The sequence below is a fragment of the Phycodurus eques genome, chromosome 7 (assembly GCF_024500275.1).
Source record: "Phycodurus eques isolate BA_2022a chromosome 7, UOR_Pequ_1.1, whole genome shotgun sequence".
Classification (NCBI taxonomy): Eukaryota; Metazoa; Chordata; class Actinopteri; order Syngnathiformes; family Syngnathidae; genus Phycodurus; species Phycodurus eques.
In genome coordinates this window covers 13830667-13847028 of record NC_084531.1, presented here as the reverse complement: position 1 = coordinate 13847028, position 16362 = coordinate 13830667, and the positions used below count along the sequence as shown (strand labels likewise).

The 16362-nt window shown below is 41.2% G+C and overlaps 2 protein-coding genes across 5 annotated transcripts in view; both read right to left on the bottom strand.

Annotated features, from left to right (window-relative positions):
- Positions 1–1700: 1700 nt before the first annotated feature.
- Positions 1701–3865, bottom strand: LOC133405010 (ADP-ribosylation factor-like protein 14). Its single transcript, XM_061681617.1, has 2 exons — positions 3538–3865; positions 1701–1981 (listed from the first exon to the last, which is right to left on the bottom strand). Exons 1-2 carry the CDS (start codon positions 3863–3865, stop codon positions 1701–1703), a joined length of 609 nt encoding a protein of 202 aa, XP_061537601.1.
- A 1814-nt stretch (positions 3866–5679) lies between these two features.
- ppm1lb (protein phosphatase, Mg2+/Mn2+ dependent, 1Lb) overlaps positions 5680–16362 on the bottom strand; it is a 62394-nt gene continuing 51711 nt past the window's right edge. For all 4 annotated transcript variants that reach the window (XM_061681730.1, XM_061681728.1, XM_061681729.1 and 1 more), the window contains 2 exons: positions 14287–14448; positions 5680–9126 (listed from right to left, as the gene is read on the bottom strand). In XM_061681730.1, coding sequence (XP_061537714.1) covers positions 8786–9126; positions 14287–14448 — 503 coding nt within the window. In that variant the 3' untranslated portion in view covers positions 5680–8785. The remainder of the gene's footprint in view (positions 9127–14286; positions 14449–16362) is intronic.

Sequence of the window (16362 nt, the reverse complement as noted above, 5' to 3'; positions counted from 1 at the left end):
TTTATTACAGTTTTATTGTGTGGACTGTGGAATATCTGTTTTGATGTGCATGTACAGTATGTAAGATGTTACATTAAAAAATGAAATAAAATTGAAATTATTTTAAAATAATAATAAACATAATAACGTAGCGGTATAATAGATGTGTTTTAAAAAATGATACAATTATATATAAGTGTGTGTGTTGTGTGCGCGTGTGCGTGCGTTACAGTTTTATCATGTGGAACTTATTATTGTCACTATTATTATTATTAATTAAAAATGCATCTTTAGATCTAATTTTAGGCTGTCTGTTTGTTAATATTTTAATATAATCGTTTTTGAATATCTATTGTGAATTACTTTTTTATCATGTGGAACTCATTCCATTGTCTGTTTTGTGTGTATTAAATAAATAAATAAAACATATTTGCTTGTACTTAAAATGACTGCATAATATAAGTATTACTATTATTAATTGAATGCATATATATAAATATATATATATATATATATATATATATATATATATATATATATATATATATATATATATATATATATATATATATATATATATATATATATATATACACACACACACGCACACACGCACACACACGCACACACGCACGGTGAACGACTGGTTAGAGCGTCAGCCTCACAGTTCTGAGGACCCGGGTTCAATCCCCGGCCCCGCCTGTGTGGAGTTTGCATGTTCTCCCCGTGCCTGCGTGGGTTTTCTCCGGGCACTCCGGTTTCCTCCCACATCCCAAAAACATGCATTAATTGGAGACTCTAAATTCCCCGTAGGCATGACTGTGAGTGCAAATGGTTGTTTGTTTCTATGTGCCCTGCGATTGGCTGGCAACCAGTTCAGGGTGTACTCCACCTCCTGCCCGATGACAACTGGGATAGGCTCCAGCATGCCCACGACCCTAGTGAGGATAAGTGGCTCAGAAAATGAATGGATGGATATATATATATGAACAACTAGTTCCTTTTTTGAGAGAAATGTATCATGTTGTCTGAACACGTGCATGTACAGTATGTGAGATTGCAAATTAAAATAACATAAAACAATTGTATGACATTTTTTTTAAATAAAGGAATACAATGACAGCATCAAAAAAATCATATTCAAATGATTGTGTTTGTATTTACATACTGCTACATTAAATGGAATTATTTTTTTTTAAATCCTCATTTTATTCCAGAATATTTCTAGTTTTAAAATAAAGGTAAAAAATGAAAAAAATATGTACAACAAAAAATTTTTCATTGTTAAAACAAATAAAGCAGCCCAGTTAGTGTCAAAATTATCGATAAAAATTTATGCACACTTTGTCTTTTTGAGAGGCTTTTGAGAGGCTGTCCTTCCAAATAGATGTACTGCATAATCTGGATTTATACATTACAATCCAAACATTCAGGAATGTTTTTGTGTAACACGTTTAGCATTTTACCAACAATTCCAACAGTATTCTCATGACACGCAAGTGTTGTCACCCTTGGACTTTTCGTGGACTCTTGTCACGGCCTATTATTCAAGAAAAAAAAAAAGACTTCCTGTCACAGTATGCATAGTCCGCTCTGTTGAGATAATCCATCTTTAAATGCCACACTTTAATTTGATTATACCTATGAGGCAGCCAGATAAGAATGAACTCAACATGTGATTGGATTAATCATTATATAAGCGCTTCTCTCGCCACGAGAAATCAGCCGCATAACAAGGCCGTGATCCTGAAGCCCTTTGACTTAATCTTAACCTGGATGTCCTCTTGTGTCTGTCTAAGCGGGGTCTTCATCAGGTACACCATCCTCCTGAAACCTTCCTCCAGCCCTGTGCCCGTGATGCCCGAGCAGGGCTGGATGAACCACGGCCTGCTGCCCTCACACACTCGCCTCAGGTCCAGCATCTGGCAGACCGCTTCGGGACTCAGAGCCCCGCGCAGATCCTGTTTGTTGGAGAGGACAACCAGAGGCACGCCTTTCAGGCGTTTGTGTCACCTTCTGCCACATGACGTCATCAGTGAATGAACACAAAATGTGCGCTGTATAACTTGAAAATATACATTTTTTCATACAAACCCCAATTCCAATTGCAAATCCTTTTCAACCTACTGTATATTCAGTTGAAAACACTACAAAGAAAATATATTTAATGTTCAAACTGGAACTTTTTGTGCAAATATTCTCTCATTTTGAATTTGATGCCTGCAATACATTCCCAAAAAGCTGGGGACAGGGGCAACAAAATACTAGGAAAGTTGAGGAATGCTTAAAAAAACAACAACACCTGTTTGGAACATTCCGCAGGTGAACAGGGTAATTGGAAACAGGTGAGTGCCATGATTGGGTATGAAATTAGCATTCTTGAAATGCTCAGTTGTTCGCTAGCAAGGATGGGGCAAGATTCACCACTTTGTCAACTGTATTAGCAATTAGTCCAAGTTTGAGATGTTTTTCAAAGTACAAGGAATTTCGGGATTTCATCATCTACGGCCCACAGCCGTGGCCCAATGGTTAAACTCATTGCCTGCCACTGTGGCGGACCTAGGTTCAAGACCCCGACTGGACCATCCACCAACATCCCCCGGACTCACGGCTGTGGTGTCCTTGAGGAAGACACTGATACCCCGAAATGCTCCCCGGGTGCTTCAGCTGCCCCCTGCTCCAGTGTCTTCCACTAACATGTGTATGTTTATGTGTTCACTGTGATGGGTAAAATGGAAAGAACAAATTTCGTGTGGATGCATGCATGCATGCATGTTCATGACAATAAAGGTGATTCTTCTTCGTCTTCTTCAATATCATCAAAAGATTCAGAGAATCTGGAGAAACCTCTTCATGTAAGCAGCAAGGCCGAAAACCAACATTGAATGCCTGTGACGTTCAATCCCTCAGGCAGCAGTGCATTCAAAACCGGCATCAGTGTGGAAAGAATATTGCCACGTGGGCTCAGGAACCTTTCAGAAAACCATTGTCAGTTAATAGTTTGTTGTGCCATCTACAAATGCAAGTAAAAACTCTACCATGCAAAGCGAAAGCCATATACAGTATCAACAACATCCAGAAATTGGTATCATGATTCCATCCTTCAATTCAATGGACTGTGCGGCTCCTTTTAGTGTGCATGCCTTGGCCACCAGGGGAGCAAGATAACAGATGCATAATAAATACACAAAGAAGAGTAGTAATAAACTGCAGTAATATTACTTTTTTTTTAATTTTTGCTGAGGATGACGAATATATCCCTGTGAGTAATGTTATATTGTCTGTCTAAATGTGTTGCTGCACCGTTTGTGTTCAACTATACATTCCTTAAATGGTTACAAGTAACTATAGCAACATTGTAACGTATCTGGAAAAACTCATTAGTCAGTTCTCTCATTTTCGAGCTACTGTACCGCTGTATTACTACACAAAGGATCAAATAGAAACTGGTGCTTGTTTAGTAAAGTGCATAATAAATTCAAGTCACATCGTTTTGCATGCAATCCTGCAGTGCAGCCCTGAGAGTTTATGTACTGTGAATGATCTGTATCAAAACATTAGCTTTAATTACCCAATGGAGCTCTTTGCGTGCCTCCTCCAGCCTCCCGGGGTCCGCGCTGTCCACCACAAACACCAGCCCGGCCGTGTCGGCGTAGTGATGCTTCCAGTGAGGCCTCATCTTCTTCTGGCCGCCCACATCCCAGACGGTGAGACCCGGGCTGCTCCTGTCCGTCTCCACCATCGCCACGTTGAAGCCAACGGTGGGCACCGTCACCACCCTTTCGTTGTACTTGAGTTTGTAGAGCAAAGTGCTCTTCCCGGATTCGTCCAGGCCCAGCATCAGGACCTGCGCTTGCCTCCGAGACTTGGAACCGTGCATCCCCATGTCTGAGCCGGATCCAGAAAAGTAGAATGGGCTCGTCTTGTTGCGTAACGCACAGTAAGCCAAGGTCTCCAGCGCCCAGTGGGTCCCTGCAGTGCTCTCTGTCTGCAGGCTCAGTATGCTGCCACTATGCTTTATGTACACACAGTTTAAAGTGATCCCACCCCTCTGTTGTGACGGGATTCTCCCAGGCCCTACGCAGCTTTCAGGAAAGGTATTTCTATCAAAGGTGACGGTGCGACGATGAAGTGTGGAATGTAGTTTGTTCTCTGGTTACTTGAGTCCTCTACCAAGTAGCTGAAGAGTAAAATTTACAACAGGTGTTTGAGAAACCTAAATTTCCCAGGACATCCACTTTTATGTCTTTCTTTAAAGTTGAACGAAAGTCACTGTCATTTTTTTTTTTAAATACATGAAATATGTTTGAAGATAAGTCCTGAAAACATGCAAAGACTGAAAACAATTTAGCACTGAACTGTTGAGAAATAGCTTAAAATTCTTCATCATCTCAGTTGGCCTGATTTTTGGGGGGGCAGGTCTAAAAACGCATTTCTAGCATGGGGCCCTGCCCCACTATATAAACACCAATAAAAATATTTGGGCTCCAGTGTCTCCGCCATCTAGCCCACGTGTAATGCGTTACGAGCCAGCGACGAACCGGACGGGAGCTGCCGCCCCACGGCCCCTTGCTAGCCCGACAGGGGTTAGAGTAGACGCTGGAGGTCCAGAACAACAGCGTTTGGCAGTTGCCGGCCGCACATCGCGGGGCGAGGAGGAGGGGAGAAAAATAAATAAATAAATCACCTAAGGGTACCATTGGGCGGCACGGTGGACGACTGGTTAGAGCGTCAGCCTCACAGTTCTGAGGAGCGGGGTTCAATCCCCGGCCCCGCCTGTGTGGAGTTTGGATGTTCTCCCCGTGCCTGCGTGGGTTTTCTCCGGGCACTCCGGTTTCCTCCCACATCCCAAAAAACATGCATGGTAGGTTAATTGAAAACTCTAAATTGCCCGTAGGTGTGAATGTGAGTGCGAATGGTTGTTTGTTTGTATGTGCCCTGCGATTGGCTGGCAACCAGTTCAGGGTGTACCCCGCCTCCTGCCCGATGATAGCTGGGATAGGCTCCAGCACGTCCGCAACCCTAGTGAGGAGAAGCGGCTCAGAAAATGGATGGATGGATAGATGGAAGGGTACCATTGTGCATCGCGCTATCTGGCTGCTTATGGTCCACACTTTGCCAACCACAGAACCGCGTTGTCCCGCTGAATTTCACAAGAGGGAAAATTGTGCCAGCGAGGCGACGAGTTTGGAAAAATAACTTTTTCATGTCTTGTATACAAACCGTTGGATATCTTAACTGTCTGCTGATTCATCAAGTGTAAAATGAGGGTTCGGTTGTGACTACACTCTCTGAAACACAATCATTCAGAGGCACTGTCATGCTGAAACACCCACACCCCTTTGCTATAAATCAAAAGGTAAGCAGAGCTGCATTGAGTTGTGTTGACTCACAGATTAGCATTAGCATCTGATGAGCAGCACAAAGTTGATTACTTGTTGAAGTTGTCAGTGCGGTGAGGTGGTATTTGTCTTTGGTGATGTTCGTGCTCAACATACGGACACACAGTGTAGTGTATAAACTGCTGCCTCCATGAATGAAAATGTGTTTTCCCTGCTCTCGCACGGCTCAGGCTTCAGCCCTGGCCATCATGGTAACAAAATCCAGACTTGTCCTTGGCCCAGCGGTACATGTGACAATTAATGTCAGAAATGAAAACCACAGAACACACAGATACTGGAAATAATGTAATACTCTCATTTTAATGTTAACTTTTTTTCTAAATTACATCTTAAAATATATTTTTTTAATCCATACAGTTTATGAAAGCACACATATACAAATGCCAAACTAACATTCTGCAATGTTCATGATGAATGACATAGGTTTGAATGGAAAAAATTCCAAACAAAAGACATTTGAAAATATTGCTGATGTAATACAATCTACGTTGCTTTCTTTGTTGCCGTGCAGGCAACAAGTAATGAGGATGCCCAGATCTGCACAGTATGTACATTCATCTTACATTTTATGTCACTTGGAGACATTTTTTTTAAACATTTCTACTTTACATGTGGCTTATTAGAGAGTGAAACTATAGTCATGCAGGGCACACGTTTTGGGGGGAAAAATGGCAGCAGATATTACAGGAAACAAACCGTTAAAAATAAGGCAGCAATTATACACGTCATTCAAATGTTTGTTTCATTTCAGTGTTACATCATCCAGCAACCGTTAAGTGTCACTAGAGATGCATTGCTTCATGAAGGTCATGTTATTACATTTTAACATTTATTTAAAGTGACCTTTTGAAATTCTATCCAACGTTTGCATGAGCAGCAGAGCAAAAAAAATCTAATAAATTGGTTCTGACTCGGAACACAAATAAAAAAAGTCCTCAAAAACAAAAATTCATCAATCGTTTATTATGAACTAAAACGTTCAAAAATGATAAAACGTGGCAGTCCCATGCTGTACAAGCACATTCATCCTCCTATTGCTGTACAAACCTTAACGAACAGCGGAAACATCGGGAGATTACAAAGCTGAAACATGTGACCTGACAAACACGTTGAAAATGAAACGCTACGCAAATATGGTCATTTAAAATAGTGGTGTCACAATGCATTGTTACAGCCGACATATATCCGTTCACTTAGATTCCCCCCACACCCCTAGTGCAAAAACAATACCAGTTGAACTATAGCCACTTTGAAGCATCATGATGGGGCTTTAGTCAAGGTTGAGAAAAAAAATTAACACTCAATTTTGGCCCAAAACCAATGAGCCAAGCATAAATCCCCAAATCAACAAAAGAAAATGAAACTTCTGGACTCTAATCTAAATCCAAATAAAATTGCATTTGGACAATTTTTGTAAGGAAGAGCAGTATTAGATTTATGGTGCACAGTTACCTAAATTCAGATTTTTATTCTTGATATTATTCCCCCAGATTATAGATGATGTGATTTAAAACAAAATAGTTTATAAATCATGAATTAAAAAACAAATTATATAATATAAAATTCTATATGTGCATATAAGTATGAAGAGACTCAATTATATGATATGTTTAAAATATATTGCCCTGCGATTCAGTTGCGATAGGCGCCAGCACGCCCGCGACCCTAATGAGGATGAATGCATAATGGAAAATGGATGGTTTAAAATATATGATTTTTTAAATTCCTGTTTCCATGCCAATGTTGTATTGAGCAGCAACATTACTGTCCCCAGCAGTTGTGCCATGTAGAGTGGATGTCGGCCTGCTAGCCAAGTCAAGTTTGTACTTTGTACCCCTTTTTAACATCTTAACCGATTATTACGCTATCTCCAGTAATACTAATAGTAATAGGCATTGTTCCCGCAGAGCAAAGAGAATATATGCATTGCAATAGCATTGTTGTATGCTCTGTTTGAATGTGTTGCTGCTGTTTTTTGAAGGTTTCTAATTACTGTAGTATCTATGCTAATATCCGTTAGTCTGTCTACAACGTTTCGTATTGATTGTTAGCATTATGATAGCAGACTTTCATGAGACAAAATTATATAGTTTGGTTAACCATTTAGGTGTTTATAGGTCAGTGGAAAAAGATGTTAAAAATTTTCTTGATAACTCTATAACCCCTTTACAAAACAGATCTGCCATTTTGAAGTGATTATATAGCAGATAAACAGGCAGTTAAATGGATAAATATGATTCAGAATGCGCCTTCTGGTTTTTGCATCTCGCGCCTTCCGGTCTTCGGCTCTATCCGGCGCTGTGACGTAACACGAGCCAAACAGCCTGTTCATTCGGCATTTTGTGCTATTGTTCCATGCCTTGTCTATTTGTTGTCGTATGATTTAGCGAATGCACGATGGTTATTTGTGTGGCATTTGGTTGTGCAAATGGTTGAGGCAGTGGCAAGAGTTTCTGTGGCTTTCCAAGTGAAAAATGAACTTGTGAGCAGCGGCTTGGGAAAGTCAATTGACAGGGGAAGAAACGTGGTCAGCTATGGGTGCCTAGCAAGCATTCTAAACTCTGTGGTGATCACTTCGAACCGGCGTGTTCTGAGAAAGACTCAGCAGAAGGCATTGGATACACAGGGGTAGTTAGGCAAGGCTGAAACCAGCTGCGGTGACAACTATTTTTCCTGCGGCCATCGAGACCTCAACCGTCAGCAAGACAACTAAATCTCGCAGCCGCCATGGTCCGCCGTCGAAATGGCGCAGACAAGAGGTGAGGATTTCCTTGTATATACCTACGACTCTATTATGGTTATTATTCACTGGGCAGTAGGAAAAAAAGACCCACGCAGTACTTTGTAGTACTGTCGTCTGTACTTTTGCCTATATGACAAACCAACAGACACGACAAAGACTTTCTGCGGCGTAAATATTATAAAGCTACTTGAGTGAGGCGCACACAATATATAGGAATACTGCATACTATGTAAAAGCTTGTGCCGTGTCTCTGAAACATATATGAATATATAATACGTATAGTCGTGCTAAAAAATATTGGCACGCCTGGGGTGCCATTATTTCTAGCCATGACTGTATAAAAAGACGTTTTTTTCCCCTCAACTGTCTGAGCCCATGAGCTTATTCATGACTATGTTTCTATGGACAAGTGAGGATGCTGGAGCAAATATAAATAATATAAAAATGTTTTTTACATGGTCTCTATATCTCCTGCACTAAACGGGGTTCTGTAGTTGAGTGAATCTACACCGTGTCAGCTGGTCGCAGCCATGCAGTGTCACGCTCCATTTTGCCTTCATTGCTTTGATATAATCAACAATGAATTCCACACAGAATCTTCAGTGGTAAATTAATCGAATATTATGCATATCCCAACTCCAAACAGCTACTTGAAAGAGATCTATTGCGCACCGGTCTTGCCTTTGAACTTGACCACCATGACGGTGATGTTGTCGGGGCAGCCGCGGTAGTACGACTGGAGGACGATGCTCTTGGCGCCGAAGTGCGGCTCGTCCAGGCGTTCGCGGACGAAACGCACGGCCTCTTCGTTGCTGAAGGTGTCCCAGAGGCCATCCGACGCCAGTATCATGAACTCGGGCTGCAGCTTGTTCAGGTCGAAGGAGAGGACGTCGGGATCGGGGATGACCACGTTGAGATTCTTCAGGGTGTAGTCGCCCAGGGAGCGGGACATGGCCAGGATGCCCTGCACGCGCCACGAACCGTTGAAACTGATGAAACCGCCTGACAGAAAGAGAAAGGAACATTTAGATAGATAGATAGATAGACAGACAGACAGACAGACGGACAGACGGACAGACAGACGGACGGACGGACGGACGGACGGACGGAAAGGTGCACCTCTGCCTGCCTGGGGATGGTGCCGTGCAGTAGACGCTGGGGATTGTCCATAATGGACAAAAGCTTGCTTAGCATCCCACTTTCTGCCACAGATGTCAGGATGTCCAGGATGACTAGTCGACTAATTGATGCATGGACTTTACTACTCAAAATGACGTTTGAGCATGACGTCGGCTAGTCGTGTTTTTCGCTTGTGTAGGAGACAGAGGCGCTTATGGCAACAGATGAGTGCGCTAAATAAAATTAGACTGTAAATTTAACTGATTTAATATTTGTTCTGTTTCTGATTGTGCAGTTTTGGTAAGTGAGGGAGAAAAAGCCAGGCTCCAGCAGGATATTGAACAACTTTTCAAACAACTTTTCAAAGTGGAAGGAGAACAGAAAAGTTTTCCACTGCACTTGAAGAGATCCGTGATTATTTACACCTTGCAGAACCCGCTGCTATGGTGGGCCCAGAACGAGGACTGGTTTCCCTGTTTGGCCCAGTTTTGCAAGTGTTACCTGAATGTCCCAGCGGGCGGCAAACACCCCCAGCACAAGGATTTTTTTTCCCCCTCTGGCTGGAAATATCGATGCTCTTGTGTTCTAACCTTCATGTTCTGCGTAAATTCTGTGTTTGAGCTGCCTTTTGTCGCCGAATACAAATTAATGCAAAGCATTCCATTTTACTGTAATTTTAAATTATAGTACTGTACTAAATATTATCAACGATGTCATCTGAGACGAGTCGACGTTCACTTTGTGAATCTGAATCTGAAGTCGTGAAGCCCCTAGGGGGCGTGCTCTCAATAACTCGGCAGTAACCAGTGGCATTTCTTGAAGGAATAGCACAGACATTCAACAGTACTTGTATGAAATCTGGTTGTTTTGGTCAGGGTTATGCTAAAATACAATTTCCTACACTATATTTAAGTTCCCTATTTAGAGTCAACCTTCAATATTGTAAATTTCTGGTTTATTTCCATAAATTCTCATTAATTCCCTTGGGTCCGAACATTGAAAATTTCAGGAATTTTGAAAGCCTATTCACAACATGTCATCACTTCCCGAGCTAGCTGGCTCGTGTTGTTTGTGACTGCAATAGATTTTTTCCTCTTCTATGCAGCATCTTATTTCATGCATAATGTACTGCACAGCAGCCTAGCTAAAAACAAGACAAACTAGTGGAGTGCTTTCAAAGAAAACATCAGGAGATGAGGGAATCACAAAAGTGCTGTTAATGAGCATCACAATTGTAACTTGTTTGAAAAAGAATAAATACTGTAATTCAAGTGAATGCTGCCTTTATATTTCATAGTTTGATGTATGAAACGTCACCAGTTTAGCTTGTTTAAAACATGTATAGCCTACCTGTAATCCAAATGAATTCTGCCTTTTTATTTAAGTATTTTGTCTGTTTTATTTTATCATTTAATTCAAGATGTCTGCCTTTTTCAAACAAGATGAAACTACAAAAAAAGTCTGCCTTTTTATTTACTTCATAAAAAGTGTGCCTTTTTATTTCATATTTCATCCGGTTTAGATTCTTGAGACTTGACATGCTGACTTATATATATATATATATATATATATATATATATATATATATATATATGAGGGCAGCAGAACAGTAGTGAGGTGTGCTGTCGGTGTGACAGAGGAATTTACAGTGGAGGTGGGACTGCATCAGGGATCAGCCCTGAGCCCCTTCCTGTTTGCAGTGGTGATGGATAGGCTGACAGACTGAGAGACTGGAGTCTCTGTGGATCATGATGTTCGCAGATGACATTGTGATCTGCAGTGAGAGCAGTGAGGAGGTGGAAGAAGAGTTAGAAATATGGAGGCATGGACTGGAAAGGAGAGGAATGAAGATTAGCTGAAGTAAAACAATATATTGTGCATGAATAAGAGAGGTGGAGGGGGAAGACTGAGGCTACAGGTAGAAGAGATAGCGAGGGTGGAGGACTTTAAATACTTGGAGTCAACATTCCAGAGCAATGTGAGTGTGGTAAGCAAGTGAAGAAACGGGTCCAAGCAGGTTGGAACGGGTGGAGGAAGGTGTCAAAAATTATAAAACAGTGGTGAGGCCAGCCATGATGTACGGATTAGAGACAGTGGCACTAAAGAGACAACGGGAAGCAGAGCGAGAGGTGGTGGAAATGAAGATGTTGAGTTTCTCTTTCGGAGTGACCAGGTTGGATAGGATTAGAAGTGAGCTCACCAGAGGGACAGCCAAGGTTAGATGTTTTGGAGACAAAGTTAGAGAGAGCAGACTTCAATGGTTTGGATACGTCCAGAGGAGAGAGAGTGAGTATATTGGTAGAAGGATGATGCGCATGGAGCTGCCAGGCAAGAGAGCTCGAGGAAGACCAAAGAGAAGGTTGATAGACGTAGTGAGGGAAGACAACATGAGGGCAGTTGGTATTAAAGAGGAGGATGCAGGAGATAGGCTTACATGGAAAAGGATGACACGCTGTGTGTGTGTGTGTGTGTGTGTATATATATTTGGGGTCACCACAGCGTGTCAGCGTATATATATATAAGGCGGCACGGTGGACGACTGGTTAGAGCGTCTGCCTCACAGTTCTGAGGACCGGGGTTGAATCCCCGGCCCCGCCTGTGTGGAGTTTGCATGTTCTCCCCGTGTCTGCGTGGGTTTTTGCCGGGCACTCCGGTTTCCTCCCACATCCCAAAAACATGCATGGTAGGTTAATTGAAGACCCTAAATTGCCCGTAGGTGTGAATGTGAGTGCGAATGGTTGTTTGTTTCTATGTGCCCAGCGATTGGCTGGCAACCAGTTCAGGGTGTACCACGCCTCCTGCCCGATGATAGCTGGGATAGGCTCCAGCACGCCTGCGACCCTAGTGAGGAGAAGCGGCTCAGAAAATGGATGGATGGATGGATGGATATATATCACACACACACTGTGTATATATATTATAAACAAGTTGGAAAATGGTGGAGTGCCCTCTCTGGGTGATCCCCCCCGAAGTGGAGGAGTTAAAGTATCTCGGGGTCTTAACAAGTCACGAGTGAGGGAAGAATGGAGCAGGAGATCGACAGGCGGATCAGTGCAGCATCTTTAGTGATGTGCACTCTGTATCAGTCTGTCGTGGATACAAGCGGACAAAATTAGTTTCCTCCGCAGGGTGTCCGGGCTCTCACTTAGAGATGGTGTGAGAAGCTCGGTCGTTTGGGAGTGGCTCAGAGTAGGGCCGCTGCACCTCCACATTGAGAGAAGCCAGATAAGGTGGCTCGGGCATCTGGTTAGCATGCCTCCTGGATGCCTCCCTGGTGAGGTGTTCCGGGAACGTTCTGGGAGCACCTCGGGATACCCCCGAAAGAGCTGGACGAAGTGGCTCGGGAGAGGGAAATCTGGGTTTCCCTGCTAAAGCTGCTGCCCCCACGACCCGACTCCGGATTAGCGGAAGAAAATGGATGGATGAATGGATGTAGATACATTTTTAATACTGCGTGGAATTATTTGAAATGTTTTAACATAAAATATATACAGTTGTATATGATGTATTTGAAGAATTTAATAATTAGCAAAATATTTTAACATGTGTTTGATTAAATAATACAAATAATTTTTGGATTTAAAACCCCTAAATATCCTGTAAATATTAATTATACACATTGTTAAATAAATCTCATCACAAAACTATAACTGTTATTTGTAATTTGAGTATTATTATTATTATTGTCCATTCCATCCATTTTAAACACCGCTTATCCTGGTTAGGGTCACGGGGCGCTGGAGCCTATTCCAGCTGACTTCGGGCGAAAGGCGGACTACACTCTGAACTGGTCGCCAGTCAGTCGCAGGGCACATATAGACACAGACAACCATTCGCACTCACATTCACACCGTCATGGAGTGGGAACTGAACCCACGCTGCCCACACCAAAGTCACGTAGGTGTAACACTACACCATCAGTGATTTATTATTATTATTATTATTGGTGATAGATTAGTAACCCAGTGAGGAATTATTATTTCTGTTTTAACATACATACAGTATTAATTAATAAAAAATTTAATCATAAGTAATTGTTATTTATAATTAATCTATATTTTTAGCTTGTTTTATTTAAATCATTTATTTCAATCTATATTATTTTCTTGTTTCCTTTTAAATTTTTACATCTAATATATTTAAATAAAATTTTATTTAATTTACATTTGTAAAACAAATTACATCCCACATATTGTTAAATAAACATGGTATAATATATATATATATATATATATATATATATAATTTGATTCAAGTTTTATTACTAGCATCAATTTCTTTCTTTCAGAAAGCTTTTCTTTATTAATCCTGTGAGGGATTATTCACAAATTATTATAATTCTTATTTTTTATGATTTTATATATATGGGAATATAGATGTGTGTGTGTACTTTATTACAATTATTATTTTTTTACTAATTCATTATCTTTTATTTGCTGTTACAGCATAGTATCGCCAGTTCTGTATCTTTGTCTCGTTTACAATTTTAAAGTCAGAGTCACTCAAAGGATTAACAATTTGCCTGTATGAGAGGAAGTTGGCATTCACGGCACAACAGTTTCAAGACAATCCGGTTCTCCCTTTTCATATGTAGAATTTGGGAACAACTAAACCCCTTTCCTTTTCTAATCAGCAGATTGGGCCTTTCCAGTGAAGTGTGCAGCACTACTATGAGAGGAGCAGGGGTTGGACATAATTTTTAAGCAGTCAGTGCCTTGTAGTTTTACTACCTCAATGTGCCATTAGATGGAGATGATGGACTATTGTGCAGTGTGGTCCCACAGGCTCACTCTTCTGGCCCCCCTGCCATCATCACTCCAGCATTCCATAGTGTATGCAGTAAGAGTGAGAGGCAGAATCATGGCTCCAAATGCACCTGAAGTGCTGTGTGCCCTCTCTGGCTGTGTTTGATAATCAGAACACTAAATTCTGCCTTGCTATAAAGACAAAACACGCCGGTGGTCATGACTGTTTTTATGTTTTGATTCCCAACAAACAAATTAATTTGTATGCAGCCCACAGTCAGTATGTGCAGACTCTCACCAGCTTTCTTGATCCTCTTGCGTTCTTTTAGCTGGTACGGCTTGTGGTCGTGAGATAGAGGAATGGCGTTGCCGTCTTTATCACACAGGACTCCGCGCGAGTCGCCGACGTTGGCGACAGTCAGTTCCTTATCGGACAGCAGGGCCACCAGACATGTGGTGCCTGAGAGAGGAGGAGGAATTGACTTTATAATAATAATAAGAAGAATAATTTAGCCTGTGTGTAAAATGGGAGGATGGAGGAACAATCATAGTTTGAATCTCATAGATATCCACTTCCTACTTAAGCTTGAATTTTGTTTTTGGGACTCATGCATTATTTACAAGATGTCAAAGGAGACATATGCATTTCCGCCCTTTCTAACACTCCTGTGAAAAGCTTTAATCAAAATACCCCAAAGATCAAGAATAACAGAACACTTTTCATACTTTTTTTTTTTTTTTTTTAAAAGAGCAGTCCTGTCTCATGAAAATGACCCCAAAACCTTTTCATGTGGGGTGTTCCAACGCAAATATGGTTTTGGGTTACCATGACGACAGGGGTCGCAGCTATGTGGTTGCTTAGTGTAGTGTTTCCCAAACTTTACTGGTACATTTTTTTTTACATTCGAAACAAACAACCACACAAACAAACAAACAAAAATTGTACATACAATGGTGCCTCAACTTATGAGTTTATTTTGTTCTGTGATCACGCTCATAACCCAAAACACTCAAATCATCTTTCCCCATTGAAATGACTGCACATGCCACTATCCATTCCAGCTACCCAAAAAAACAGCAACAAATTTTTTTTTAAAATGTTTTTATAACAAAAATGAACATTCTATATTATTGTGTTTTAGGAAAACACACACAAATAATTAAATAGAATGGAAAGAATTCAACAGTTTGTGTATCATAATTTCATGCTTTAATTTAATAGGCCTCCTTCTGTACACTCCTTGGTCACCAGCAAAAAGTATATTACGCACATTTAATGATGAAACACAGAAGACGGTCACAACCAAGCTTTGGTGATATTGTTTTTTGGCAGAGGATAATGAATATGTGCCTGCGAGTATTGGTGTGCACTATGTTGAATGTGTTGCTACCATTTGTGTTCAAATATAAGATGTATAAAGGTTGAGAACAACCGTGATATTTGATGCTTTTTTCATTAGCCTGTCAATGGAGTTTTGCAAAAGACTATGTAAATTGTCCATCGGTGTGAATGTGAGTGTGAATAGTTGTTTGTCTATATGTGCCTAGCGACCAGTCCATGGAGTACCTTGCATCTCACCCAAAGTCAGCTGCCATAGGCTCTAGCTCAACTACAACGCGAATGAGGACAAATGCTATGAAAATGGACGGATGGATGTAATTTCACACTTGATTGGTGGGCCTCATCTCTAGAAACTCAACTAATTGTACACAACCAATAAAAAAAATAAATAAATAAAATAAAATGTAAAAAAATCTGTTCTTCATAAACAGTCCACTTTAAATGTGAACATTGATGACCGAGTGTAACAGAAAAATCTTGCACGGAATAACCAAACAAATCCAAAGTATTTTTTGTTTCTAAGGACAAATGGCATACAACCATTCAATACACTCCCAACTCCTGCTGTAAACTAAAAAAATGGGAGGGAGGGGAAGCATCGCCTCTCTGTTTAGCTCGTCAGCCCGATTGAACCGTGTGGACACTGAAGCCTTTTGCGTGAGAGCCAAAGCCATCTGTTCACACACCATAGACTAAAGTGGCACTAGCCAGGACTATAATGGAATATATGAGAGGTGGGTTAGATGAGGAAATGGGCAGTAAAAGGGTAACCCAGTGGAGGGAAACTCTGGATTTAGTTTTATTGAACAGGGATAGGGATAATAATAGATTCATTGATTATTAACAAGCTGGTACGGTGTGGACTGGTTAGCACATCTGCACAGTTCTGGGGACCGGGATTCAAATCCCGGCCCCGCCTGTGTGGAGTTTGCACGTTCTAGCCGTGTCTGGGTGGGTTTCCTCCCACATCCCAAAAAGGTTGATTGAAGACTCTAAATTGCCCGGCGGTGTGAATGTGAGTGCGAATTGTTG

Coding starts and splice junctions, on each gene's coding strand:
- LOC133405010 (XM_061681617.1), bottom strand. CDS start 3,865: ATGGGGATGCACGGTTCCAAGTCTCGGAGGCAAGCGCAGGTCCTGATG. Junction 1,982..3,537: donor CCATTGGGTAATTAAAGCTA/ATGTTTTGATAC, acceptor GGTGACACAAAC/GCCTGAAAGGCGTGCCTCTG.